General features: G+C 39.9%; 1 protein-coding gene across 1 annotated transcript; it reads left to right on the forward strand.

The window, feature by feature from the left end:
* Positions 1 to 19,671: 19,671 nt before the first annotated feature.
* LOC149232148 (uncharacterized) lies at positions 19,672 to 20,151 on the forward strand. Its single transcript, XM_089381843.1, has one exon. It carries the CDS (start codon positions 19,672 to 19,674, stop codon positions 20,149 to 20,151), a length of 480 nt encoding a protein of 159 aa, XP_089237969.1.
* Positions 20,152 to 27,968: the final 7,817 nt, after the last annotated feature.

Consider the following 27,968-nt stretch of genomic DNA (forward strand, 5'->3'; position numbering starts at 1 on the left):
TATGCATGACAATGAGATGCAGAATTTAGCCAATTGCAAACAATCTGTGAGTCTCCAAACAGTTGCAGGTGTCTGCAGTGTTTTTGGTGTGCAAAATGAATGATGTGTTTTGCTGTGCATAATTCGGCGAAATTGTTTGTGCCATTTTCAAGTTTGATCTGGATCTTGTAGCAGTGTGATTCATTGATGTATAATACAGCTCCACCACCACAGCCCGCATCCTGTGCGGATCCATCGAAGAAGGCCCAGGGCTTTGACTTATCAATAGCAATGGGATTAATAGTGCGGGGTGGGGGGTTGGAGACTGTTTCAGGTATTAGATTGTAGTCTGCTATAGTATGATTCAGTATAGTAGGCCAGTGGGGAGCTTTATTGTTGAAGATGATATGATTCCGCGCTATCCAAATAGCTCTGCATACCAAGAGCGGCATGTTAATGGTCTTCCCTGAGTTTTCTCAAATCCAATAGCTCCAAGCCTCCTGGATGTTCGCACCATGCTACTCAGTAAGGGAGGTATAATATGATGTTATTCTGTGCCAGAACTCTCTAGTGACTGAACAGTGTAAGAAGAGGTGATCCGTGCTCTCCTCGTCGTTACAGCAGAGGTGACATCTGTATGGCCCGTGGAAAGATCTTTTCAAGAGATTTTTTCCGGTGGGAACCTTATCAAATATGATGTTCCACATTAATAATCGGCAGCGGGGGGTAGCTTGAAGCTTCCATAAATTTTTCCATAGAGGGAGGATATTCGGGGGCATATGTGGCTCCATTAATTTCAGGTACCCCATTTTGGGAGAGTACAATCCATGTTTTGATATGGCCCAAATGAGCTCGTCCGGTCCATCTGTCAGTCTGATGTGAGCCTGGGTGAGAGCGTCGGTGAAGTTACCCCATTCGTCCTGCCATTGCTTAGGTATACCCAGAGTCTCGGATGAAAGCCAAGCCTGTTGTAGGAAATTTGAGTTTTCACTGTCACCAATTTGATTGATATGTGTGATGCCTCTGTTGTGTAGATGTCCGATGAGGCCCTCCGAAAGTCTGTGTATATTACCACACCCGACCCATGGGTCCTTCCCAATTCTAACGCTCTGCCCCCTCTTGATGCGCCAGGTAATACCCTCCCTCAAAAGTGGGAGGGAGCGCAGCACTGCCTTCCAAATGTTGGATATGTTATGCCCAGGCTCTTGGTGCTGTCGGAACCAGTCCATGAGATGAGCAGGTCTGATGTATTTTGCTTGGGCGACCGGGGACCAAAGGCTGTCGGAGGTCAGTAGCTACCATCCGAGTTTTGCTGCTAGAGCATTAGCAAAGAGATCAAGCCTTTTGATGCCCCAGCCTCCCCAACGTTTTGGCCTAGCAATAGTGTCCCATTTCACCCATGCAAAAATCTTCCCAGAGTGCTGTCCTTTCCATAGAAATCTAGAGCATATACTCTGAATTCTATTGAGTACGCCACGTGGTATCCAAGCAAGGGTCATCCAGTATACTGGCGTAGCTTCTATGACTGCTTTAATGAGAATTAGCCGACCCGCTCGAGAGAGGAATTTGTGATACCATATATGTAGTCTTTTTTCCACCTTGGCTATCAGCCAAGTCCAGTCAGCAATCTTGTAGCCAAGAGGTTTTAGTCTGTACCCCAAATATTTGATACCGTTAGCAAGGGTAGATGAGGAAAAGGGGAAGCGATGTGTGGCATAAGCAACTTCATGTCTAGAGCAACCAACCGTAGTGATAGTGGATTTACTATCGTTAACCATCATCCCCGTTGCTTGCTGAAATAGGAGAAAATTATTGTGGAGGGCAGTGACATCTCCTATGCCTCCATTTAGGAATATGAGGATATCATCCACAAACAGTAGATGCGAGAGGAAATTTTTTTCCGATATATTAATTCCAGTAAGCTGATTCCTATCCCTGGAGGCAATGATAAGCCTGCTTAGCCCTTCCATGACTAGAAGGAAGAGGAGAGGGGAAAGAGGGCAGCCCTGCCTGAGCCCTCTTTCCGATGTGAAGAACAGAGTGGCTTCCCCGTTGAGGAGAACACTATAAGGCACATCCGTAATACAACTCATGACCCATTTAGTGAAGTTGTATGGAAAGCCGAGGTGTGTCAGAAGCAATCTGATGTAGAGCCAGTTGACTCTATCAAATGCTTTGGATAGGTCCACCTTCAAAATCATTCCTTTTTGCTTTTTAGTGTGAAGGGTATGAAGGAGTTCCTGAGCAGTAGCTATGGCTTCATGGATCTGTCGGTGGTTTAGGAAAGCGAATTGTTTTGATGAAATGTGGCGAGATAATATAGGCTTCAGACAGTTGGCAATGATTTTTGCAACAATTTTGTATAGACAATTGTAGAGAGATATGGGTATGAAGTCATTGAATGATGCAGGGTGGTCAGCTTTAGGGATGAGGGCGATGAAGGTAGATTTTAGGGCCGAGGAAACTCTACCATCCTGCCTGCAGAGTTCGATGATTTTCAGGAGATCATTTGCCAGGATGTCAAAGAAAGCGATATAGAACTCAATGGACCAACCATCCGGGCCAGGGCTCTTATCCTTTTTAAACCATTTAATGGTCGCTTCTAGTTCCTCCATGGTCACTTCCTGAGTGAGGTCGTCATGATCCTCTTGAGAGACGAATCTGGGGAATTTCTCGGCCACCCTCATGATTTCGAGGATGTTGGCCTCCCTGGGTGCCTTGAAGATGCTTTTGAAATGATCAGTCGCTAGCTTTGCCAGGTGCCTCTGAGATGTGACGATATGTTCCTGATCATCCTTTAATTCCCAGATTGTGTTAATGGCCTTCCTGCCGTTTGCAAAATTGTGGTAGAATTTGGTGTTGTCATCCCTTGCTGTGAGCCAAATGGCTCTGCTTCTTAGCCTCCAACTTTCTTCTCTTTCTTTCAGGATCTGTGTCCGTTTGGCTATGAGAGAGGTGTATAGATCCTTGCTTTCCTGAGAAGGGAATATGCCTCCTTCATCTTCCTCATGTGTTGCGATGATCCTCTCAGTCTCGCTCAATGTTTGGTCATCACGGAGACGCTTCTGATGGGCCCAGAGCTTAGAAATTCTTTTGAGCTCCGATAATTTCCTAGTGAAACCTTCAATAAGGTTTTCACTGTCTCTGATGGGGTTATTCTGCCAATACTCGGTGACCATCTGGGCGAAGGATGGGTCCTGCAACCAGGAGGAGTTAAACTTGAAAGGGCTCTTAATTTTGTAGTGGGTGTCGGAGATCTCCAGATAGATTGGACGATGATCCGAGATGCCCCCTGATCCAATCCATTGTCTGATGTGAGCAATTCTATTGTATAGGGATTCTTTAATCAGGAATCTGTCAAGTCTCCTGGCTAAGCTCTGGTCACCACATCGATTGTTTGTCCAGGTGTGTTGAAGTTTGGCCATAGGAGTGTCTATCCAGTGGTGATCTTCCAGCAGAGTAGATATTGTTTCCGAAAAAGGGTCCACCCTGGCTACATGTCCCCAGGATTCACAGAAACCCATGGTGAAGTTAAGGTCTCCTCCCATTATGATGTTATCTTCGCGTAATAGGGCTGATCCCAGAAGGGAGCTCCAGAAGGTTGCCCTATCAGAGCAAGGGCCATATACATTGATGAGGCGAAGGTCTAATTCCATGGAGCGAACGTATGCATCTATACCAATATACCCTCGTCCACCCCAAGTATTCTTAAGCCTCAACGCTTTATTATTGATACCTATAGCCAATCCGCCAGATCTCCCGGAGGCATCTAAAGCGAAGAAGGTCCAGTTGGGTAACCAGGTTTTGAATATAGGCATAAGAGTATCAGCAGGACAAAGAGTCTCTTGCAGAAAAATAATATCCAATTGCGCGAGGGAGAGTAATCTCCTGAGTGCTAGTTTTTTGGGGTTACTAGCAAACCCTCTGCAGTTATAGGATAGAATCTTCATGACGGATGGGAGGCAGGGCCTGTCTGTGCTCTAAGGGCCCTAAAGATGGTCTGCTGTCGTCCAATGGCGACTTCAGCATCTGCAGTATGTCTAGCTTTCGATATGCGAGATGGCCTGCCCCGAGAGTGCTTGAGAGAGGCAGGCACAGAATCCAGGGCAAGTCCAATAACATCCGGACCTCTGTCTTTTGATCTGGGGCGGAGGGAGTATCTGGGGGGAGCAGGGGAAGATGGGGCCGAGAGCACATCAGAATTTGTGGGAAGAGTCGGCGAGCTTGAGGAGGAGACCAGAGGAGGGGGAGGGATAGGGCAGATGAGAGAGGAAGGGAGAGGAGCGGTGGATGGTATTGAGGACGCAGTAGGAGCTGTTTGAGGGGGAGGATGCAAGTTATGCAGATGTGCAAATGCAGAAATTGATGATCAATCAGAGGCGATAAAATAAAAGATGAAGATGGGAAAGACATACCCGGCATATCGTCTCCCATCGGAGCAGTGACTGCGGGAGCTGAGGCAGACGATGTGCGGGTCCGAACCCCAGTCGAGGAACTCGGATGATCTGGAGGAGATCCCTCAACCTGCCCCTGAGTGTCCCCGGGCTCCCCAGATAGTGGATGAGCAGGTGATGGGGAGGGTCTAGCCAGTGTATCTTCTTGATCTTCTACCCTTCCTTTACGGAGAAGAGGGCAATCCCGATAAAGATGCCCAACCTTGTGGCATCTGCGGCATCTGTATGGGATCCCTTCATAATCAATGATCTGCCTCCTGGATGAGTCCCTCCATTGAATCGTGATGTATTCCTGCAGACCTCCCCTAGTGTCCAGGTTGATGAGAAGGCACGCGTAAGCCATCATGCCCGTGTGAAGATACGACTTGTCATAGTCCATGAAGCCGCCAATGGCGTTTCCAATTCTCCTGAATATGTCTTCTGACTAGTACTGCAGGGGAAGATCAGGAAGCCTGATCCATACAGGTCCTATCCCAATCTGCTCAGTTGCCGGGTCGAATAACGGGGTCCATCGTTTGAGAAGGACCGGGGCGTGCTCGAAGTGCCAAAACGAGGATAGGACCCAATTAGTGTGGTCGACACGAGCGAATCTGAATGCGAACCATCCCCTCACAAAGGTTTGCACGAAGGGGATGTCAACCAGATGTTGGCCCCAAACTTCAGTAGCCCAGGTCTTTAGTTGAGCTGCCGAGTAATTCCTGCCCCTGATGCGGCCCACAAGGACTCTGTCTGCAAAATCGATGACCTCGCCCCACTGTATGTCCTCTTCAAGCCTGAGAAATGTATCCTCCACCCTGGATTTGAAACATCGGTACTTCGATTTGTGACCAGATCTCGTCGGGGGGTTTGATACCGGGTCGGGGCCGAAACCCTGACGGGGTGGAACGCTGGTTGCGGGGGGCAGGGGGATGTTACCGGTGGAGGAGAGAGGTCCAGAGAGTGGCGGGATCCCGGTGAAGCTACCAGATAGAGCACCGGCAGATGAGGAGGCGGTTAAGGGGGGAGCGGAAGGCGGAGTGACATTAGTTGACCAGGGTACCGAGGTTTGATAAGGGGCAGAACTAGGGTTAGGGTTTATACAGCCCGCAACAAAACCCAGGGTGGCCGGAGAGTGAGGAGGTGTAGACAAAGCCGGCCAGGTGGGGGGGAATCCGGGAGAATCACAGGATAGTGACGCGGCGACAACCCAACGGAATATGAAACCAAATTTTCCGGGAGATCTGTTTGAAGCATACCTTGTGATGTGGAATAGGGTGTACGCCAGATGGAGACGCCCTCCAGCGGGTCCTCAGAGTAGTCGACAGCATCCTGATCCTCCATATTGACAGCGACAAACCTCGGAACAACGGACACCTCGGTTGCAGTTAGCCGCAGAGAAGTAGGGTGAGGGCAGTGTCTGCCGTTAACGGTTGATGGCGATCTGGTAACACAAAGCGGAGGAGTCGGTAGGTGAAACAGGGTCGCAGGGGGGAGCCCGAGCCCGAATGCGACCTAGAATGTGAACAGCGACCGGGGAATGATGCGAGTGACCGGGTGAGTATTCATTCGCGTACCGCAGCAGTGTTAACAGAAACCCTAACTTTAACCGAACCCGCCGCGCTCCATTTCCGCCTTATCATTTTTATTTTGAAATATATATATATATAATATTTTATATTAAAATATCATAATTTTATGCATTCGCTTGTAATTTTAAATAGCAAAATTTATTGTATGGCACATCTGGGAATATTAAAATATCATAATTATATAAATGCATTCGCTTGTAATTTTAAATAGCAAAATTTAATGTCCATCTGGGGTTATCTACCTCTTGTAAAATATAACTGAACTTTCTTAAGAGAATCGAGAGAATCATCATTGAAATACGTATAACCTCATTTCATATTATGTTCTGTATTAAAATATTAACAATTTTTTTATATTTATCATTTTTATTTTGAAATATATATATATATATATATATATATATATATATAATATTTCTTTTTTATTTTCTTGTGGTTAAGAGTAATTTGATATATGTATAATTTTTTTATTTATAAATTTGTTTTTGTTTTTAATTTATTATTGGTTCTATAAATCATATAATTATATTATATAAAAAGAATTTTCAAAATATATTTATGAATTATGTTATTTAAATCGCTCTGGAGTATGTTTTAAGATTTAGAGGCATCCAATAAGAGTAAAATCGTGCCTTATTATATACTACCAATGAGTCAACTTGCATTTGCCGATAGCAATTAGGGATGATTGTCCTTACTCGTTTGACTCCAATCTTTGAAAAAAAATAAAAAATCATGCTATTTAAATAGAGTATGTTAATATAGAGATGTTCACAAGTTTATTATAACAATAAAAACTATGGAGTATGTCCCAAGATCCAGAGGCATCCGACAAGAGTGAAAACATGCCCCCTTATGGACCACCAATGAGTCAACCTTAGCAACTAGAGATGGTTGTCCTTTCTGATGGTTTGACAAGTGAGTTATGATACGTTTTCCTACCTTTGAAAAAAAAAATGAAAAATCATACTATTTAAATAAACTATGTTAATATAGAGATGTTCACAAGTCTATTATAACAATAAAAACTTGAACAAAAGTTGTAATTGCAATTAACCAATGTTGTAATAATGTTTTATTCGTAGAGTAGACAAACATTACATTCAATAGATATTTTATATGTTTTTTGACTCTAAATATTATTGGAAACACTCAGAGGGGGATGAATTAGTATTTCCTTTCAATTGTTATTTTTACCAGTTAGATCACTTATATTTAGAACACAAAATAAATAATAAGAATAAAAGCTTTTATTAATTTCTTCTTTACAATAAATCAAGTACAATATATATATGGCTCCAACCCTAGATGAAGACACCGATCTTCAATTTCCCAGGCTCCAACCTATATTTTGCCAAGCACCGACTTGGACTTCCAAGGCTCCAACCTTGTCAATTTAGAGGCACCAACCTCAAGGGCTCTGACCCTATATCTAGTTCAGGCTCCGACCTAGTTTCTTGAGGACTCCGATCCTCTAGGGCTCCAACCCTATCTTCCAAAGCACCAACTTTGTCCTTTCGAGGCTCCAATCTCTTGGGCTCCAACCCTCAGCTTCACTTCGTCAAGATGTATTTAACTACACTTCACGGCTCCCAATGTCTTCTTCAATGAACCCTATCAATCTTCAATAATTCCTTCACTTAGTCTCCACGTCACATCATCAATGACAATCTTGATCTTCACATGAAAGTGTCTCTGCTGTTCTTCATGATACCCAAACAATTTCTTCAAGTCACCTCATGATAACTTCAATATATCATGGTCTCCAAAGGTGTCTCCAAGATTAGCTTCAATACGCCCACAAATTAAGTCCACAAGTCAACTCAATCGAGACCATCAAAACTGCCTCAAATAAGCTCAACACTTTTTTCCAATCAAGAATGCCTTCAAACACTTACGAACTGCCAATCCCGTGCTTCCAAAGTTTGCAACAAACTGCCAACTCAAGGTCTGCAATAGATCTGTATCAAGCTCCAATTTGTCCACTGAATCGTTTTCAAAAGTTTCACTTGTCCAAAGTAATGTTCCAAGTGTCCTTTGTCCAAGGTTCCTAGATGTTTCCAATATGTGACTGTCCTTGGCTACCAATGCTTGACTGTAGCTGCAATCTTCCACAGGACTGCTCCATGATTTAAAAATTTGCTTTATCTTAAAAAACACTTCATAGAATAATGGTATAACTGTCCAAGACTTTTTAGGCACTCATCAAGCTTAATTGTCTGATATAGTTAATATCCAAGCTAGCTTCACTGTTTGACTTACTAACCATAGAAAGTACCCAGGTCCGAAGCATCTATTGTTGAGAGTTCTTTGATGATCTATACCTTCAATCTGAGCTTGTTAATCAATTTTCCAACTGTTCCGAAGTTCTCTGGGTGAATTTAGCTTCTTGACAAAGGACCCGAGCCATATTATACTTCGATCCCGAGCACATATATATTTATCACTCTTGGGTCCAATTTCAACCTTCAAAAATATGAGTTAGGTCTGTGTGACATCTTTTACATCTACAGGTGACTGTACATTTAGATGGAATGATAACCCAATAGCCCAAACATAAATGACTATGCCCTCCTCGGCCTTTTTGTCTTGTTGTTCTATATTTCTGAAGCAATCTTCATTGTGAATGATAACCGACAGTCCGCAGAGAGGATCCAAGCCACAGAGAGATGCTGCACCAAGAATATGTCCGAACCACAGAGAATTGTTGCATCTGTTCCGAGGGTCCTTTAAGGTTTCAATCAATTCGATGCACAAATTCTTATGTCAGCGAGCTTCCAAAACGTTTTATAGTGCAGTTTCGACGTTTATGAACATACCCCCTTTTTTTTCACATGAGCATCTTCGCCTTAGAGCACCTATTGCCCAGACCCTTCTAGAATTCACGAGATGTGAATTGTTGTTTTTGTTCTGTCCCTGTGGGTTGTCTTCGAAGAGTTGATCGATAAACCGAATGAGCTCATGCGATGTATATCGATATACGCAGTTGCCAGTTTGAATAATTACGTCTGACTTAGTGTACCCGACCGATGTTGAATGGTCATTTTTTTTTTTTGGGTTGAATTAGAGGGCCGACAGAAGAGTTTGAGTTGATTTAAATATATGCTCAATATATGTTAACATCCAATGTATGTGGTAGATACATTTTTATTTATTGTCAATATATGTTATATATTTTATATCATATAAATATAACATATATATTTATGTTTGATATAAATATACATATATATATGTTGAGTGATTTTTGCCCCCTTTTTTTGGTTTTATTTTGGTCATCCCTCAAAGGTCAGGGCATATTTTTGTAGGATTTTTCATGAAGACCTTTTTATCAAATTAGGGTTATAGTTTGCTTTCAACAAAGGCTAGGGTTTAATAAAGCTAGGGCTAGGGTTTCATAGTTTTAGGGCTAGGGTAAGATAGTCTAGGGCTAGGGTTATGTATCACAAGAATATTTGCCATCTCGACAATGCCATATTGACATCAATGTCAACCTTGATTAACAAACATTTGGTGTATGTGTTTTATTTCCTTTTTGGGAGGGTTTTGATTCAGAGAGATTAATACAATTAAAAAAAGTTAATTGTATTATAGGTGTTTCTTTTTCTCTAAAGACATCAAATAGACAATGATCTTCTCAATCTAAGTTGTTCATTCACAACTAATTTACTCAATTTTGACTGCTCATTGAGCACAATTCTATTTCACTTGTCAAATAAGTGTTATGAATGAGTGGGTAGTTATGTTCCATTGGTGAGTGTAAAAGGAATCTAGAATGAAGCATTTAGAATGAAAGGGAAAGGTCAGAGTTGCACCAAGTTTTTTTATCCTCCATTTGTGTTCGTATTGAGGGTCTATAAAATGTTGACAATAATAGAGATAATGACAAGATTGTGAATAACACATAACACAAATTTTACTTGGTAAAACCCTAACAATTTATCAGGGGAACATTCACGAGGCAAGGTAAGCTATTTTATCATCAAAGATGAACAATTATAACAAGGCTTACGACCCCATCCATGCATCTCTTAGACTGCCTTGATATATCTATCTTGGCATTGTTACATTCTTGATATGAACTACCACTGTTTTCATAAACCAACACCATTAGACTGGCCACCAAATATTTACCTAAGTAAATTTTGGTTTTTTACATTTTTTTTAATTTATTAGTTGTCACATTCTAACAATCTTCACCTTGACAACAATTTACTGACACCTTTCCCAACCCCTTTATCACTTCTTTAAGCCAAGAGAAGCCAAAAATCACCACAACTTCTCTAACAACTTGACCAAGCCCCTTCATCACATTTTTTGTAAGCCAAGAGAACTTGAACACCACTGCAACTTCTCTATCAACATTGGTTTTGTAAATATGTTTGCACAATTTTCTGTGTGTACCTTTTTAAGATCTACTCCACCTCTATCAATGATTTGTGTTACAAAATGGTACTTGATATTAATATGCCTAGTCTTACTATGATAAGTTGCATTTGTAGCCAAATGAATAACACTTTGGCTATCACATAATATAGTGACATTGTCCGACATTCTTCCAAGATCACCTAGAATACCCTTCAACCAAATTGCCTCTTTGCAAGTGTGTGAGACAATGATATATCTTGCTTCTGTAGTGGATAAAACAATTGTTTACTGAAATTTTGACATCCAACTAATAGATCCTCCTACGAGAGTAAATACATAACCTAAAGTAGATGTCCTCTTGTCCAAATCAGTTGCAAAATCTAAATCCACTTAATTGCATAAATAATCACTATTATTAATAGGTGGATGCAATAATCACTTGTTCTGCTAAGATACAAAAGTACAAATTTCATTGCATTCCAATGCCCTTTTCCTAAATTTTCCATGTACCTGTTGACAACGCCTAGTACACTTGAAATATTTGGTCTTAGTACATAACAACAAGTACATCAAATATTTTAATTTTGACACTTCAAACCCCAAGGATCTTATAAGAAATATTATTTCCCATAAGAACAATTCCCCCATGAACAACTTGATATGAAGAAAACCAACTTCTATGTGGACACATGTGATGAGAAGCATTAGAATGTAGAAACCATTCTTTATAATATTGAGGGACGTTACAAGTAGACAACACTTCACCAATCATACTTAGACCTAATTGAATTGGATTTGCCTCCTTTTTGGAGTCTTCCTTCAATTCCTTTCTCTTTGCATAATCCTTCTTGAGATGCCATGACTTGTTATAGTACCAACAATTAAGTTTGCTCTTCTTTCCCTTTGACTTTGATCTGGATGCACTTCTTGACTTCTCTCCTTTTTCTCTGGACTGAGCTCTAACCACCATTACTTATGGTGTGGAGGTTTCAATGTAAATTTCCTCCTCACATCTTTAGGCAACGATGCTCCAACAATAGAATAAAATTCAAGAGTCTCAATTATACTAAAGCTAATGGAAGTTAGAAAATGATCCCATGATTAAGGTAATGAACACAACAATCTAACAACCTTATATTTTTTATTGAGTTTAATCCATACTATTCGATTGGCATATATAAGATGTAACATCCGCCTAATTTTACCCCTATTATTTTAAATATAGAGACGACAACCACATTAGCATGGAAACAACTACAACGGGCTAAAACCCCAAATTAGCTATTGATATTAATTAATTAAAAAAATATTAATTAACGCAACTGAAGGTTGCATTGCCTTACAAATCCTCAGTATGAGGGAAAATTACTGAGAATTAGTTTTTGACTGGAAAACCATAACCTTAACTTGCTGCATTTAATTATGGAACCACTCACAATTGGGAAAAGTAATTTCTCCTATCAAATTTTTAATAAACTATAGCTTACCAATTTTAAAGTTGGCAGATTGGCTGACTAGCTCTAATGTAAAGAGATAAAACAAAGTTGGCAGGATTGCTGATTGTTTTTGCTTGGGAGAGGCAAGTTGACCGAGTCGTGCGGTTGGAAGGAGCAAGACATGGGGGGGGGGAAGGTACCTAGGGTGGTTCCCTCTTCACTGTGCCAAGGAAGCATAACACAGGCTCTAAATACATAGAATAGATATGGATCATAAAGGGTACCATTCCTTTAATACTATATTTTGTTCTATCTAAAAATGTTGGCTCATATGTATCACATCTTGTTGAGGATGTTGTGCCACCTCTAGTTAATGCTGAGCAACCACACAATTCCCTCCTTCACACAGGTGCTAAACACAACATCGCTTATTGGAAACTCTTGTACCATTTTAGAATTCTAGATCACATGCCCCATCCCTCAAAATGTTAGTTGTTTATCAACTTGGATGATAGAGAATTGAACTGGGGATTTTCCAGTGTCCCGTCAATCTACCCGTGATTTCCTCAGACCTTGGATTCAACTTTGGGTGGTCAGCGACAAGATAGTTAGTGGCACATCTGGCCTATGGTTGGGAGGAGAGTATAATGCCTCATTTAGTTTCCAATTGAATCATCCATATAAGTAACAGGATCTACACCTTCTGCGTTGTGAAATCTATGTTTCACAATGATCAATTTATCTTTAGTTTACAATGGTTAGTTATTTCACTGTAAAAATTACAATTGAATACCAGTTAGCTATATAATTATGCCCTGAGATGTTCAGTGATCACTTAGTTGTCTAGTCTTGTTGATTCAACGACACTTTAGAAGTCAAAATTCACTTTATAAGTTGGACAATACCAAGATTGTACCATGCACCCTATGTGCCTGTTGATCCTCAGTTTTGTTCTTATCACTGCAGGAATTAATTCCCATTTTGCCCCTTTTTGTCACCATGGAACCCCTTTCTCTGCTAAATCACTATCCTAATCCTATCTTTACTCTCCACTTGAGGTAAACCTTCTCATGGTTGCATTTAGCTAATTATTGGTAGATTTAAGTAAAATAGAAGTGGCATATTCTCAAACTAACTTATTATTATTATCTAGTGTAGACTCTCGGCTGAATATGCAGGTCGATCCCTAGAAGGAGCAGTTGATGCATGAAGATCTTCTACTTTGGTACTCAAGGGTTATATGCAGATGGGCGCTCAAATATCGAAATGGATAAGATTGCAGCATGTTCTGGAAGATGAGAGGGCATCGCCACAAGCAGCACGCATCATGATCCTGAGATCCTCGTCTGATTTCCCTCGATTGAAGCATATACAAAATTGGGAATTGGTTATGGATAGACCAAATTTGAGATGCCTGTTTGAACCAACTCACCTGAAAGGAGTAATGCGGATTTACTTGTTATTTTTAGTTTATGTTTAACTGTTAGTGAAATGCCTATAAAGGCGATTGAATGTAATATGTTAAGGGGAAGACCATAGCACTGTGGCACTGAACTTATGAAGTAATTTTGATGTATGTTCGAACCAGTTGAATACAATCATAATGCTATTGTTCTGAAGCGGTTTCCAAATGCGTTGATGGAATGAAGTTCATGTTTTAATTATGTATCGAATCGTTAAACTACTGTAAGTTCTCCAACCCCAGGTGTGGCCGGGCCCACCCATCTGGGATTGTTTGTATTTTGGAACAGTAGTGACACTGCAACCCTCGATTTGCTTAATTCAATTTTACAGTTCAGTCGTGTGAATTATCATTTGTTTGACGGATTGTTGGTTATGCTTGCAGCAGTCTTTTCATTTTTATGAATTGCAATTGGTTTGGTGTGATTTCGTGCCTTTCGAACCAGAGCCACCCCATCACTTTGTTGCCCTCACCTGGAACTCATTATATAATCATTTATATATCAATTGGAATTGTCATATCAGAGCCCCTAACGCTTTCAAATAACTAGATGAAAAATGATTTCAATTGCATCGAATAGGCTCTGTCTATTTTCCCTAAGTCCACCTCTGTTTCATTAGCATCAACTTAAATCCATTCCATTGTAGCATTACAGAGGCATTGAAGATAGGCTGGCACTAGCTAGATCGTTTGAGAAATTCAATGAACTTAGTTAAATGATCAAACTAGTAGTTTAAATACATGTATGTCTGAATTGCACAAATGATTAGTTGATTGTTTTACTATGGATGGATGCACTGTGAATTGGTATAAACATTCCAGAGAGGTTCCCAAAAGAACCACCCTATAGTTACCATTTATCCCCTTCTGCTCATTTAACTATTAATACCGGCGATAAATCGAAAGATCATCCTTACTTCTGTGCAAAAGACAGTCTCCTGTGAATGAATGATTTCTTTTTCAGTTCATACATTAGGATGTTTACTCCATGAATAGCTCAACGTTCTGATCAACAGCAACATAGTGATTTGTTTGATCGCAACATTATGATTTGATTGAGTGTAGCATAGAATTAGATACATCTTTCAGGATTGATAGCTGGCATTAATGAGATAGTATCCTAGTTGTTTTCATTTATGAGAATTCTGTAAGTGATCCATTGAATCCAAAGTATCAAGACAAAGCAAAATAGAGTAATTCTCCCAATTGGTGCTTGAATCCTAATCCTTGATTTGAACATGAACCCTTAAGTATAGGATAATTGGTTGATTGAAGCATTAACATGAGAGATCACTTGTTGAATTAGTAGTTGGATTGTCATATATTAGTTATCCTGATTTGCTCTGGTAACGAATGCTTATGGCATCAATAGTTTAATAAGCAGGGTGGTGATTATCATAGGGTTGTTTGATTGCTTTCAAAGAATTGTCATTACAGAATGTTTGATTGAGTGATTTTTCATATAGAGTCTGGTACCAGCATGCAAAGTTTGATTAGGGTTTGGTGTGAATAGAAGTTCATTTTTATTAGGAATATTTAGTTAAGTGCAGATTTGAATATTGAGATTTATGAAGATTTTAGGTAAGATTTGATTGTTGGGTTTGCTCATTAGACGATAAGATTTGCAAGTATTTCTTTCGTAAATCATTAATAAGGAAAACATTACAATCTGACATAGCCTGAACAAAGGAAGCGCAAGGCAATTCGTGCTTATGAACCCTGGGTTGACAATTAATCTTAAGGGATCTAATCTGACAAATTAATCTCTCAACATTTTGGCGCCGTTGCCGGGGAAATTGCCATTTCTTATTCAGGTAATCACTGTCAATTGAGTTTCAAGAACCTGTAGAACTGTCAAGAGGGCAGAGAGAGTACGGTAAGACGTGAGTGAAGAGCCACGCATCCACTTTTGTGGGGTTGCTCCAAAGTCTGACTGATCACTGTTTGTTCTTGAATTTCTATTTCCTTCATCTTTATGCATAAGAGTACAGGTAGACCTAGGGACAGCAAAGGTAGATTTATTTCAAACTCTAAATTTCCTACAACTTTTGGATCAGTCAATATACCTGTTTTAACTGCTGCTAATCGATATGCAGGTCTAAGACAAGAAGGAGGAAGTGTTGACGCCAACATGGTTTTAGATCAGGAATTATTTGATCAAGAAGGAAGGATCATTCAGGAAATTATCTTTGATAACCCAGTAGAAGAACTAGTGGAACAACCAGACCTCGTGGATGAGCAGTCAACCAATATCTATCGTGTTCCAACACCCCAAATCCACACCTTGATCAACAAACCCCAGTGGGTACCTATCGCAGATATGGAGCATGCAAGGGGTGAAGGCAGACACAATGACGAGCACCAAGAGGAAGGAGAAGGCCCTAGAAGGAATGTTAACCTACTTGGGGGAAACCAGGAAGAAGAAGAGGAAGAAGTTACTTTCGGGTTCCCTATCCTGGATGTAACTCGCGACATTAATATGAAGAACATTCTGATGGCATCTCTACCACTATTCTACAGTAAATCATCTGAAGATCCCGATGCTTTCCTTTTCGAGTTTGATATCTTATGTCGTAGCTATAACTATTATGACGATGCACACAAACTCAAATTGTTTCCCGCCACATTAAAAGATGCAGCCCTTAGGTGGTTCATGAGTCTAGGGCAGCATACCATATACACATGGGATGACATGAGGTCAACCTTTCTAAAAAAATATCAAGACTTCTGTAAGAGTAGGGACATCAGTGATATCCTTAGGATGCAACAAACTGAAGATGAAAACCTAGAGGAGTATCTTGAGAGGTTCCTATACAACTTTCATAAATCCCGTGGAAATACCCTAGATTTAAAAATCATCAGAACAATGTTCTTAAGAGGGCTAAGAGATGATTGTATAGAGACATTAAACTTGCTTAGTGGTGGGGACATTTACAAGAAATCCTTTGCTGAAGTCATTGACCTTTGTCGCACCTACTCTAGGAGCCAAGCTAAAGTAGGTAAAAAGCTTCGTGAGCTTAGAGACAATTCTCGAGACTATGTGCAGAAGAAAGCTGTGGCTAATACTGTCACTAGGGTTGAACTGGGAAACCTATTAGAAAATTTCAAAACTGACATCTTAAATACAATCAGCAACTAGCTTGACACCATGAAAGTCAACCAAAAGCATGAGGCTGAAAAGGCAGCTATGGCAGTCTTTTGTCCCAAGTGTAGACGGAAACATGCAAAGAGGGAATGTCCTCTAAATTCTATAGAAGTCTGTGGAATCTGCACTCTAGAGCACCAAACCGAGAAATTCCCATCACTTCCTAGTCTTCAGGCCATTTATAAAGGCAATACTGAAACCCTTGACCAAGCTTAGCTAGCCAAGAGACCCACCTGGAGAGGTCAGAGTCAGAGTGCGCCCCTAGACCCAAATTTTCAAGGGTACAACCAAAACCAACCTTGGACCTTTCCTGCATCCTACTCCCCTTGGGGTGCTCAAAGTACTGCCTGGAGCCAGAATTGGAGAACGAGCCCTTATAGCACCAGCTATCAACCTCAATCCCAATTCTACACGCCTTATCCAAATATGCCAAGTACTTCATACAATCCAACCATGCAAACCTATCAGCAGGCATATAATCCTAATATGTACCAACAACCTACGCAGTTTCCACCACCTTTACATCAATTGCTGCCAGCACCTGCCAACACAACACCTCCTATGCATCAATTGCTACCTGCACCTACTAACACATCACCACCGTAGGCACCAGCTAACATAAACCCCCCACGACCTACACTGCTGCCTGCACAACCCATACCTAACCCAAATCACAATAGGACACCTCAACTGGTGCAAAACATAGATATCCAGCCCTTTCTGACATACATGATTAGGCCATCCATATGAATGAAATTCAGTTACAATCGGGGAAAAAAGTTAATAAAGGAAAATCAACTATGGTTATTGAAGAATAGGTGCCCTCCGCGTCATCCGAAAAACAACTACAAAACGAAAAACAACAAACAACAAACAACGAAAGAAGAATTAACTGAACCACCGTACCTTGAGAGGCTAATAGTAAGAAAAGAAGAGGTCCCGCTTGAATATGACCTGGAAAATGAGCTTAGGAATGTTTGTATTAAAATTCCACTCTTACAAGCAATCCGAGACATTCCTATATACACTAAAATTGTCAAGGATCTCTGTATCAAGAAACCGAGGAGAAAAGGGCATAAAAACCAGAATGTCAAGATTATGAGTCAAATGTCCATGATGATTTTAAATCTGCCTGCAAAATACAGTGACCCTGGAAATCCCATCGTCACTATTGAAATAAATGGAGTGCTTCTGCCAAATACTCTTGTAGATTTAGGGGCTGCGATAAATGTAATGACTTACGAAACAATGATATTGCTACAACTGCCTAGATTGAAAACCACCCCTATCATTTTAGAGATGGCAGATAAATCCATTGTCAAACCAATAGGATCCTTGGAAGATATAGTAGTCACTATCTCCTCCTGGAAATATCCTATAGACTTTGTAGTCATTTCTCCAAAAACTTCTAGACCTGGACACCCTGTGGTCCTGGGAAGGCCATGGCTGGCAACTGCAGACGTCGTCATTAGATGCAGAAATGGGAAATGACCATTTCAAATGGATCTCACAATCAAACATTGTCCATCTTTCCACCTGCTCAAACAACTGCCGAAGTACCGGTATGGCTCGAAAATCCTTATGGAAACGAAGACTGTATGTTTCCATTATTAACATTAGAACAGTCTAGAGGTTTCCAGGAACACTCTGACGAGCATGTTTTGCAGCAGTTTCTAGCTGATAGTTCTTGCATTAATTATCCCATCTCGTTTAATGGTTATCAACATGTGTTTAGTGATGAGTTTCAGGAAACTTTCCATCCAGCCGTCTTTACCTCATTTGCCACCATGGAGGTAAGTCGTGAGCTCACCATAGAACCTGTGGAAATGTTTGAAGGGAAGATTCTACATATTGGCACAGGATTGACTGCAGAACAAAGACAACAGTTGATGAGCATGGTTCGTGAACAAACCAGAGCATTTGCATGGGATTACTTGGTATACATCCAGACACTTGCATCCATCATCTCTACCCAAATGAAGAAATGAGACCTGTTTGGCAACCCCAGAGGTGAATGAACCCCACATTAAAAGATATTGTTAAAGAAGAGCTTCAGAAACTTCTGGCCGCATATTTCATTTACCCCATTTCTGATAGCAAGTGGGTGTCACCTTTGGTAGTAGTCCCAAAGAAGAATGGAAAATGGTGAATCTGTGTCGACTATAGAGAATTAAACAAGGCCACACTGCGCGATTATTTTCCATTGCCTTTTATCGATCAAGTTCTCGACACACTCTCAGGTAAGAAATATTTTTCTTTTCTAGATGGTTATAGTGGATACAATCAAATACAAATAGCTAAAGAGGACCAGGAAAAGACCACCTTTACATGCCCATGGGGTACTTATGCATATAAAGTCCTTCCCTTCGGCCTCTGCAATGCCCCTGCCACCTTCCAGAGAGCTGTGCTTGCTATCTTTTCTGACCTAATCCATGACTGTGTGGAAGTCTATATGGACGACTTCACAGTCTATGGGGATGATTTCCTGCAAGCCTTGGAGAATCTAGAAAAGGTATTGATCCACTGTCAAGAAGCCGACCTAGCCCTTAGTAGTGATAAATGTAGGATGATGCAAACTAAGGGAATTTTTCTAGGCCACCATGTATCATTTGATGGGATCTAAGTAGATCCAACAAAAATTAAGGTAATTTCATGTATCCCTATTCTGAGCTCGCAAAAGGAGGTAAGAAGTTTTCTAGGGCATGCAGGATATTATCGAAGATTCATTGAAAATTTCACTAGAATAGCAACACCATTATTTAAATTGTTAACTAAAGATGTTGAATTTGTATGGAATGTCGACTGTCAATAGGCTTTTTAGGTACTGAAGGAAAAATTGTCTACAACTCCGGTGCTAAGAGGACCAAATTGGTCCTTACCCTTTCACATTTGTATAGATGCCTCAGATACTGCACTGGGAGCAGTTTTGGGACAAAGGGAGGATAACTTTCCCTATGCCATTTACTTTGTTAGCAAAAATCTCTCTCCCGCTGAATTAAATTATACAGTCACTGAAAAAGAGCTATTAGCAGTTGTACATGCCATAGGGAAGTTTAGACATTATATTACTGGTTATGAGACATTTGTCCATACAGATCATTTTTCTGTTAGATTTTTAATGAATAAACCAATTACTAACAGTAGGATAACTAGATGGTTGTTTCTTTTACAAGAATTTAACATAACTATAATTGATAGGCCTGGAAGGGATAATCTAGCAGCTAACTTTTTATCTCGTTTAAACCTTGCGCAGGGGAACATGCCAATGCCAGTGCCCGATGAATTCCCAGATGAAGATCTATTTGCCATTTCTACCATTACTCCTTGGTTCGCTGATGTTGCCAATTATTTGGTATCAGGAAAACTGCCTCAGAACATGTCGACTTGGGAAAGGCATAACATAGTGCAACATAGTGCGAGTTACTCATGGATTGAGGGAGATCTATTCTATACAGGGCCAGACTTGATTATAAGGCGATGTGTGTGGGAAGACGAAATGCATGACATACTAAGCGCTAGCCATAACGAGCCTTGTGGCAGCCATTTTGCCGATAAAAGGACGACATACAAAGTTCTCCGCACTGGATACTATTGGCCTATGCTCTTCAAGGACGCCAAGAAGTTTGTTTTAAGTTGTGACACTTGCCAAAGAATGGGGAGGCTAGTGGCCTCCGAAGAAATGCCCCTTCACCGCAAATTGCTATCGAACCCTTTGAGAAGTGGGCATTGGATTCCATAGGGCCCATCTCCCCAATGTCAAACAAGAAAAAATATATTCTGGTGTGTACTGATTACGTCACCAAGTGGGTGGAGGAAGTGGGTGGAGGCTAAAGCACTGTACGCTGCCATGGAAAAGGTGGTGGTAGAATTCTTGTTTGAGTACATCTTTACAAGATTTGGGGTTCCACGGGAAATTGTCACTGACTAAGGAACCCAATTTACATCAAAGCTAGTCAAAACACTTACAAAACAATACCAAGTGAAGCACTGCAAATCGACTCCCTACCACCCTGTTGATGCCCCAAAAATCGTTGTATCAACATTGGGGGATAACCACCCGGTTCGGACCTTAATACAACTCCTTTTCCGTTTGGAATGGTGGCTCCGACTGGGTATAAAGGGACCAGTTTCCCAATAATGAATAAAAGGGGTGGATGAATGATTGATTATCTAATCTATCGATAGGTGAATAACTTAATCTATCAGCAAAAATAAAAGAACTACTACTAATCCCGGGAACTATTATTCTTTGAAATGTAGCGCTTGATGATCTTTGTCTATTGACAGGCATATAGATGACTCTGTCTAATAAACATAGACATTTATTCATTCAAAGATTACTTTGTTTAAATAGTTAAACAAAGTGATTAACACAATATTTCTACACTTATCATTTAAATTATCGATACATATATGATCAAAAGAAAAGCATACTGTAAACATCCAATAGTGGAAGGAATAAAGAATGCTGTTAAAAACACACACATATATCCGATAATAGCAAAAGCGATCAAATGACAATTCATATAAGAAGAATGAATTCAGACATAGATAATAGTACCATATGAGCTGCTAATCACTCCCAATATCAATCGCTATTTGAAATTCTTCTTCCGACTCAGAAATACTTTCAAACAAAGACAATAGTGCACATTCGCATAAAAGCTTCTTTGTCAAAATCAGAATAATTGGTCCAGTTTTATAAAAGAATATGCCTGAAGTACAGTAGTGCAACTTCAGGTTTTAAGTCATATACAAAACTTACGACCCTTTCCAAATACATGAAAGGGTCTATAAATACTTAATTAAGCTAACTACCTATGAAACTGAAATCCTACTTAATTGGTAGCAATTGATTCTTAATATCTCTTTCACAGCAATCTGGCAGTCGGCGGCATGAATCATCATTTAGGCTGTTTGCCTTTAAACCTGAGCTGGCATATCGCAGGCATTGGCTCCACTTCGGGTGGTCTGTTGAGGCGAGAATTGAGTTGGGCAGCATAGGTGGCATCCTGTATATCGGGAATGATATACCCGATTGCACCTGTAAGGCATTTGAGGGCGGCTCTCTGGCTGTATGGTTTGACTAAGAAGAACCAATAGGTGTCCCATGTCAAACTGTTAATTCCTGCGATTAATCTCCCATTTTTCTCTAGTTCTGGATAACGTGACTGCTCCAATGTTTTAGCCGCTGTCAATTTACCTGGAGTACATTGAGAAATCATGTTAGACAAGTAGAGAATATTATTAACCAATTCAACCAAATTACTTGTGGTTGATTTGCATCTTGAAATTGCTCTCCCTGCTTCCATTAACTGGGACTGCCATTCTGTAAATAATATCTCCTTATGTGATTCTAAAATCTTTGGTGAATTAGCCGCCTGTCCCTGATCGGTATCTTGCCACTCAAGAAAATTAGTTAATGTTTCATCGGCTTGATCCAAGTCTGTTCTAGCTTTTTCTGATTTTTCACTTATTGATGTCATCAAATCGCATAACGGTTCCGCCTGGGCGATTTGTTGACATAAAAGCTTTATCTGTGTTATCAATGCCTTGTTTATCTGTAATGCCTCTTCTCTGAATTCAGTTAGCTGTGGAAGATTCTTTGTTTTCTCTAGCTGGGCTGATAGTTGAGCAATTTGCTATTCTTTTGACTTCAGCATTTGTTCATTCACTGCTTTCAGTTGTGCCAATGCCTCGGACAGCTCTTTCTGCTTTTGGACTGCACTATAATCAATCCTCGGTTTCTCTTCCTGCAATTGTTTAGTCAATTGATTATTTATTTGTTGTTGTGTAAACAATTGCCGTTTTGCTTGCTCCGCCTTTTGCTGTGCCTCCGATAGTTGTGCCTGTAGTGAGAAGATCTCCTGGTCTTTTGTTTTTAATAAATTACTCACCTCTAATGCCTTGTCTATTTTTGCTGCCGAATAGGCTCCAGCATATTGGGATAGTTTTGTGAGGTCATCGGAGGGGTCAAATTCCTCTTTCCAAACTACGTTGCCCGTCACTGTTTGTTCTGGGAATAGGGAAGGTTAATCAATCCTTCTCCTTTTCCGCTGTCGTTTTACCACAGCCTTGTGTCTTGGGCTATAGAAGACATCTAAGGAAGGAATTTCTTCTACTTGCAAAATAATCTGATCGGAGGGATCCTTTGGGATTATCTCTACTTCTTTCGAACTGGGTAGGCTGCTGGTTCCACTTGGAACCTATTTTGAAGTTGTCTCCTGTGTATCAGCCGTTTTTTATGTCTCGGCTTCCTTAGAGCACTCAAGATTGCTGATGATTGAGTCGAATTGCTGCCATTCCTGGAGCAATTTCGGGTCAACCTGAGTATCTACATTCACCTCTATGCTGCTCTGTTCCTGCTCTTTTGTCTGGGTTTCCTCTTGTTTTCTCATATGCACTTCCTCCTGTTCTTTTGATGTAACAAGAGGTTCCTTAGTGAGTCGCTGCTCAGGCTCGCTTGATTCTGTCGTTGGGGTTGTTGCTAACAGATCTAGAGGCAGAGTTTGCAACCTCTGTTCTCTAAGTCTGTTGAATTCAACTAACCCGTCATCTTTGTATTCCATTATGGCTAGCGATTTAACTTGGGACATTGACTCGGTTGAGGAGAACAGGTCATCGAACTTATCTTCTTTATGATCAAACTTTGTCAATTTGGCCTGTTCAAGTGCATTATAGGCGACTTTGTTTGGATCAAATCGCCTATTAGGGAGAGTTGCTAGAGTTAATGCCTTCATCTTTTCAGCTTCTTTCTTTGCATGTTTAAAATCATGCAAAGTGTAGACACCGCATCTCAGAGGAAAAGAGGGCCAAACCTACTTCTTATTTTTCTTCAGAGTTTATGTAACTCCTTCGGACATAATCTGATAGGCTATCTCCCTAGCCAACAGTTTATCAGGTATGTACAAAGGGAGGACATGAGGTTTAGCTTGGCTGCCGAAAATTCTTATGTAAGTAAATTTTTCCTCTTCGAACCATCTTCCTATGGATGTCAAATCAACCCCTGCTTGGTAGGAAATCTTAGGAGCAGGTTTATCAAAAATATAGTAGTGAATGGGTAACATAAAGCCATTGCAGACTTGGTATAAATGGTGCTTATAGTAAGTTTTCCAAAACTTCTGATGGTATATGTGAATGGGCATGGAGTCTTGTGGAGTCGACCTCCATCCAAGCACGGGAAATTCAGAATTAAAACACAGGGTGTCCAGGATATAAGCACTGTAGTAGAATGGGGGAATAAGCCTTTCAGTGACGCGGGTTTTGCTTCTAAAATCAAGAACTGCGGTTGCTAGCTTATTTGACAGTATAGTTGCCCAATCCATTATTTCACTATTACATGCCGCTTCCATCAAAGGAACCATTTCTATAGTGAAATTAGCGGAATCATGCAACCCCCACAACCTACACATCATTATCCCAGCATAACAATAAGGAGAACATAGAGAATCAACAGAGTACTTACCCGAAGACTCATGCTTGTGTTTTGCCGGATTTTGCCTCCAATCCCGAATGGGTTCGGATTCAATTTCGTTCTCATCTCAGAATTTCTCCAGAAATGCCTTGTTGTACTTCTTCTATGGTATAGGCAAATGATACATTTGCCGCAAATCATTAGATTGAAATGAACCGAAGATTCTCCCATCTCTGGTGCAAAAGGTTCTGTCTGTGATTGGGATTTCCTCAATTGCCCACCTCACTACATCCGTATATGGGAGAATTTGTTCCCGAGCTGTTACCGATGAAGGAAAGAGTCGGCTAAATCCTTTAGAGTAGCATCTGATTTTCGAGTGGTATCTACTGTGGCTTGTACTGCTGTCACCTCGGGTTCTTTGGCCTCAATAAAATTATAGGTACTTTTCCAAGTAGTTTTGCCGAGTCCTAGACATGTAGTGTCGGATATCAATCCTTTTCTTTTAGTTCCTGGATTAGCGATGAGTTGTCCTGAGGCTGGTGAAGCGGAGGCGATTGTAGTTTTCTTAGACTTCTTCCCCATTTTTCTTGAATCTACTGCTTCAGAAGAGTTATGCACAGGAGTGAAAATGAACGTAATGCAGAGAATTGGTAGCGCAAACCAAATATGAGCGAGATATATTGATCAATGCATGATGAAGGATTACCTTAAAGTGGCCACAGATACAATCTGTGAAAAGATTTATTAGACTTACTATTCCATTAAATGGCCGTTAAAACCTGTCAATCCTTTAAATGCCCATCATATCGTTTATTGGCCGAATGATTTTTTTAAGCGTGCCTTGGATGTTTTGGCGGTTGAGCGCAGGTGAATCGCTGTTGGGAAGATAAATCCTTTAATACGAATTAATCGTAATATCCCTACTTTATCAATTCTTTGAAATTTGCGCTTTTGGCTTTATCGCAATCGGCCGTCGGGAAAACTTAAATCGTTATATTGGTTCCTTTTGGAATCCCCGATTGCCGATAGCGATATCGCATTGCATCGGGAGTATTAACTGAGAACTTTGCAAAGCATGCATGGTACATCCCCGATCGCCGATAGCGATATTGCATCGCATCGGAGCAAAAGGGACTTTATCGCATCGCATCAGAGCGAAAGGGACGTTTGTTATGATAACTCGTTATTGCCGATATCCGATAACCTTTTGCGTGTTGTCGCATCAGAGAAAACCAATGGGTCTTTAAGTTATGCCTCCTTTGTCATTGCGACATGCAATCTTGCGATCACTTTATCGCAATGATAAAAGATTAATCATTTATATATTATAAGACCAAATAATTGGTTTATCAAAAAGGTTTTGTAATGTTTTCATTTTGTTTTCGGACCTTTTTGAATAATACTAAGTTGATACCAACCAAAAGGAAAAAGGGGCCCATTTCATATTATAGTTTTGGAATAAAAATGATATGAAATAGGGGGTTGTTGTAGAGCACAACAATTGGCGATTCGCTGGAAGAAGCAATTATCTCTGAAAAGTACGGAAATACTTAAACTTTTTTCAAAATATAAATCTCATCAAAGGGGAAAATTCTAATATAACTAGGTATATATGCATTCCAAATAAAATGAAACTATCTTTGCTAATTTCCTATCTTGTTTAAAATTAGATACATTCTAAGTTTTAAATTGGCCTCTATTGGTTGATAATGATAAAACAGAAAACCTTTCCAAATCAGCTTTTAGAATTGACTCCTTTGTCATAGGTAGAGCCTCTGCGGCCAACAAACGTTCATAGTTTCGACAGGGATACCTTTTAACCATGTTATTGTCCATTGTCCCATCCATTTCAGAGTATGATTAACAAAATGCATTCAAGACATGCTTTTCACATTTTGCATTTCTTTTCTACTTTTCTGTTATTTTGTAAGATAAAAAGCCATTGTCCTGGTTTGGTGACCAGCTGAGTGACAATGCCATTCACTGGTAGTAATTTAACCGAACAAGATGGCTTGTGATGTGACCCCTTGTCTTATAATTCTAAGCCATTACCCTGTTTTGGTATGCAGTATTGGTAATGTCGGTTAAACTGTTTCCCTATGATCATGGTAAGCAGGCTTGTAATAAGACCTCTTATCTTTTATATCAAATATTTTAGAATTACACTCTGAGTAATCATAAGCTTTGGTGAGTGGGATAGACAATTTTCTCCTTAAGAGTAAATGGATGACAAGGTAAGAGTTAAAGATGCTGAAGTTGGATTAGTTCCTATTTTGATATTGATAACCCTTTTGTGACCAATTTGAAAACATAAAATGATTTACAATACTTCTAAACTTTGAGAAGCGTTCACAAAAATTGAAGTGTGGTTTCAGAATGCAATTATACCTAGTTTCCTAGAAATTATCCCTTTTGTTTAAGACTTCTATTATTTTAAAAGCAAATATCAACACTACTTCTTTTGAACAACTTTTAAATACAGCAAAGGTCAATGGAAGATACCTTACAACTTTATTTTCTAATGGTCCTACAAACTACAAAATTCTATTAAACTAAAAAAAGGAGAAGGGGTTACCTCCTCAATTGAAGAATTTTTTTAAGATAAGACCATTAACAGGGAGAGAATCTCTCAAACCTGATAAATCTTGTAATATGAAGGTCGAATGGCCTATCTTCTCACAGATCTGAAATGGCCCAAGCCACATCTTCTGGAACTTGGTGTGTTTTCCCTTATCTTCATGGGCTTTGTCCCATTTCAGAACTAAATCACCGACTAGAAATTGTTTTGAACCGGATGAGACTGAATCAAAGGATGACTTGATAATTTGTTGATGTTTTGCATGAATAACCTTGGCTTTTTCTCTTTCCTCTTCTAATTTTAGAATTTGGTCATGTCTAAGTTGAATAGATGAAGAAGGGCTTTCCTCAATAAACTGAACTAGGGCTAGAGAAGGAAGGACAAGATTTGTTGGTAGTACTGCTTCTTTTCCATACACGAGATTGAACGGAGAAGAACCTATGGAAGCCTTCTGCGTTATCCTATCAGCCCATAGTGCAAATATTAAGGATTTGTGCCATTTTTTATGATTCTGTTCGATAGTCCGCTTAATAATTTTAATCAGATTTTTATTTGTGGATTCTGCTAAACCATTACCCTGGGGATAGTAATTAGCAAAATATTTCAATTTAAATCCTCTTTTAATAACGAAATCAAACATAGCATTGCCTGAGAAGTAAGATGCATTATCAAAAACAAGAGCATTTGGGACACCAAACCTCGTAATGATGAATTGATCTATGAATTCTATGATTACCTCAGAATTTGTTGTCTTTAAAGGAATTGCTTCAACCCACTTAGTAAAATAATTAGTAGCGGTAAGGATATACTTATGCTGTTTGGAAGAGTGTGGAGTAATTTCTCCAATGATGTCCAATCCCCATTGCTCAAATGGTTGTTCAATGTTGACTGGTTGCAAAGGGAAAGCTGGCTTTCGTTGTCTTCCACTAGAAGTTTGACAATTTCGGCATTTCCTTACATATTCGTGCGCATCTCTAAACAGAGTGGGCCAATAATATCCAGCATGAATGATTTTGTGGGCTATTGTGTCAGCTCCAAAATGTCCTCCTGCTGGTCCATCATGTAATTCCTGCAAAACCTTTTGTGCTTCAGGTTTTTCTAGGCATCTTAATAAGATTGAATCATAATTTTGCCTAAAAAGCACATCATCAATAATTGTGAATTTTTTTCTTTTAATCTAATGGCCCTTTTGTTTTTGTAAGACAGGTTAGAAGGTGCATATCCATTTTTCAAATAAAAGATTAAGTCAACATATTGTGATTCAGAATCAGTGATACTTATCTGGCTGATCTCTTCGGTTTGATCTGTATCACCTGATTCTTGAATGTGGGATGCTCCTGCCAATAACCTGCAAAAACCTTGGCCTCTAACAATCTTTGCTGGTTTAATTTCTAAGTCATATTCTTGAAGTGCTGTAACCCAATTTTCCCTTTTTTTCACCTAATTCCCTTTGGATTAATAGTTGCCTTATTGCAGGGAAAGGAACTATAACTTTTGTATGGGCTTTTAAAAGGAAGGGTCTGTAATGTTTGACAACTTTATATACAACAAAGGCTTGTTTTTC

The sequence above is a fragment of the Pinus tabuliformis genome, chromosome J (genome assembly GCF_031772625.1).
Source record: "Pinus tabuliformis cultivar Carrire ecotype Pingquan chromosome J, CPIR1, whole genome shotgun sequence".
Lineage (NCBI taxonomy): Eukaryota > Viridiplantae > Streptophyta > Pinopsida > Pinales > Pinaceae > Pinus > Pinus tabuliformis.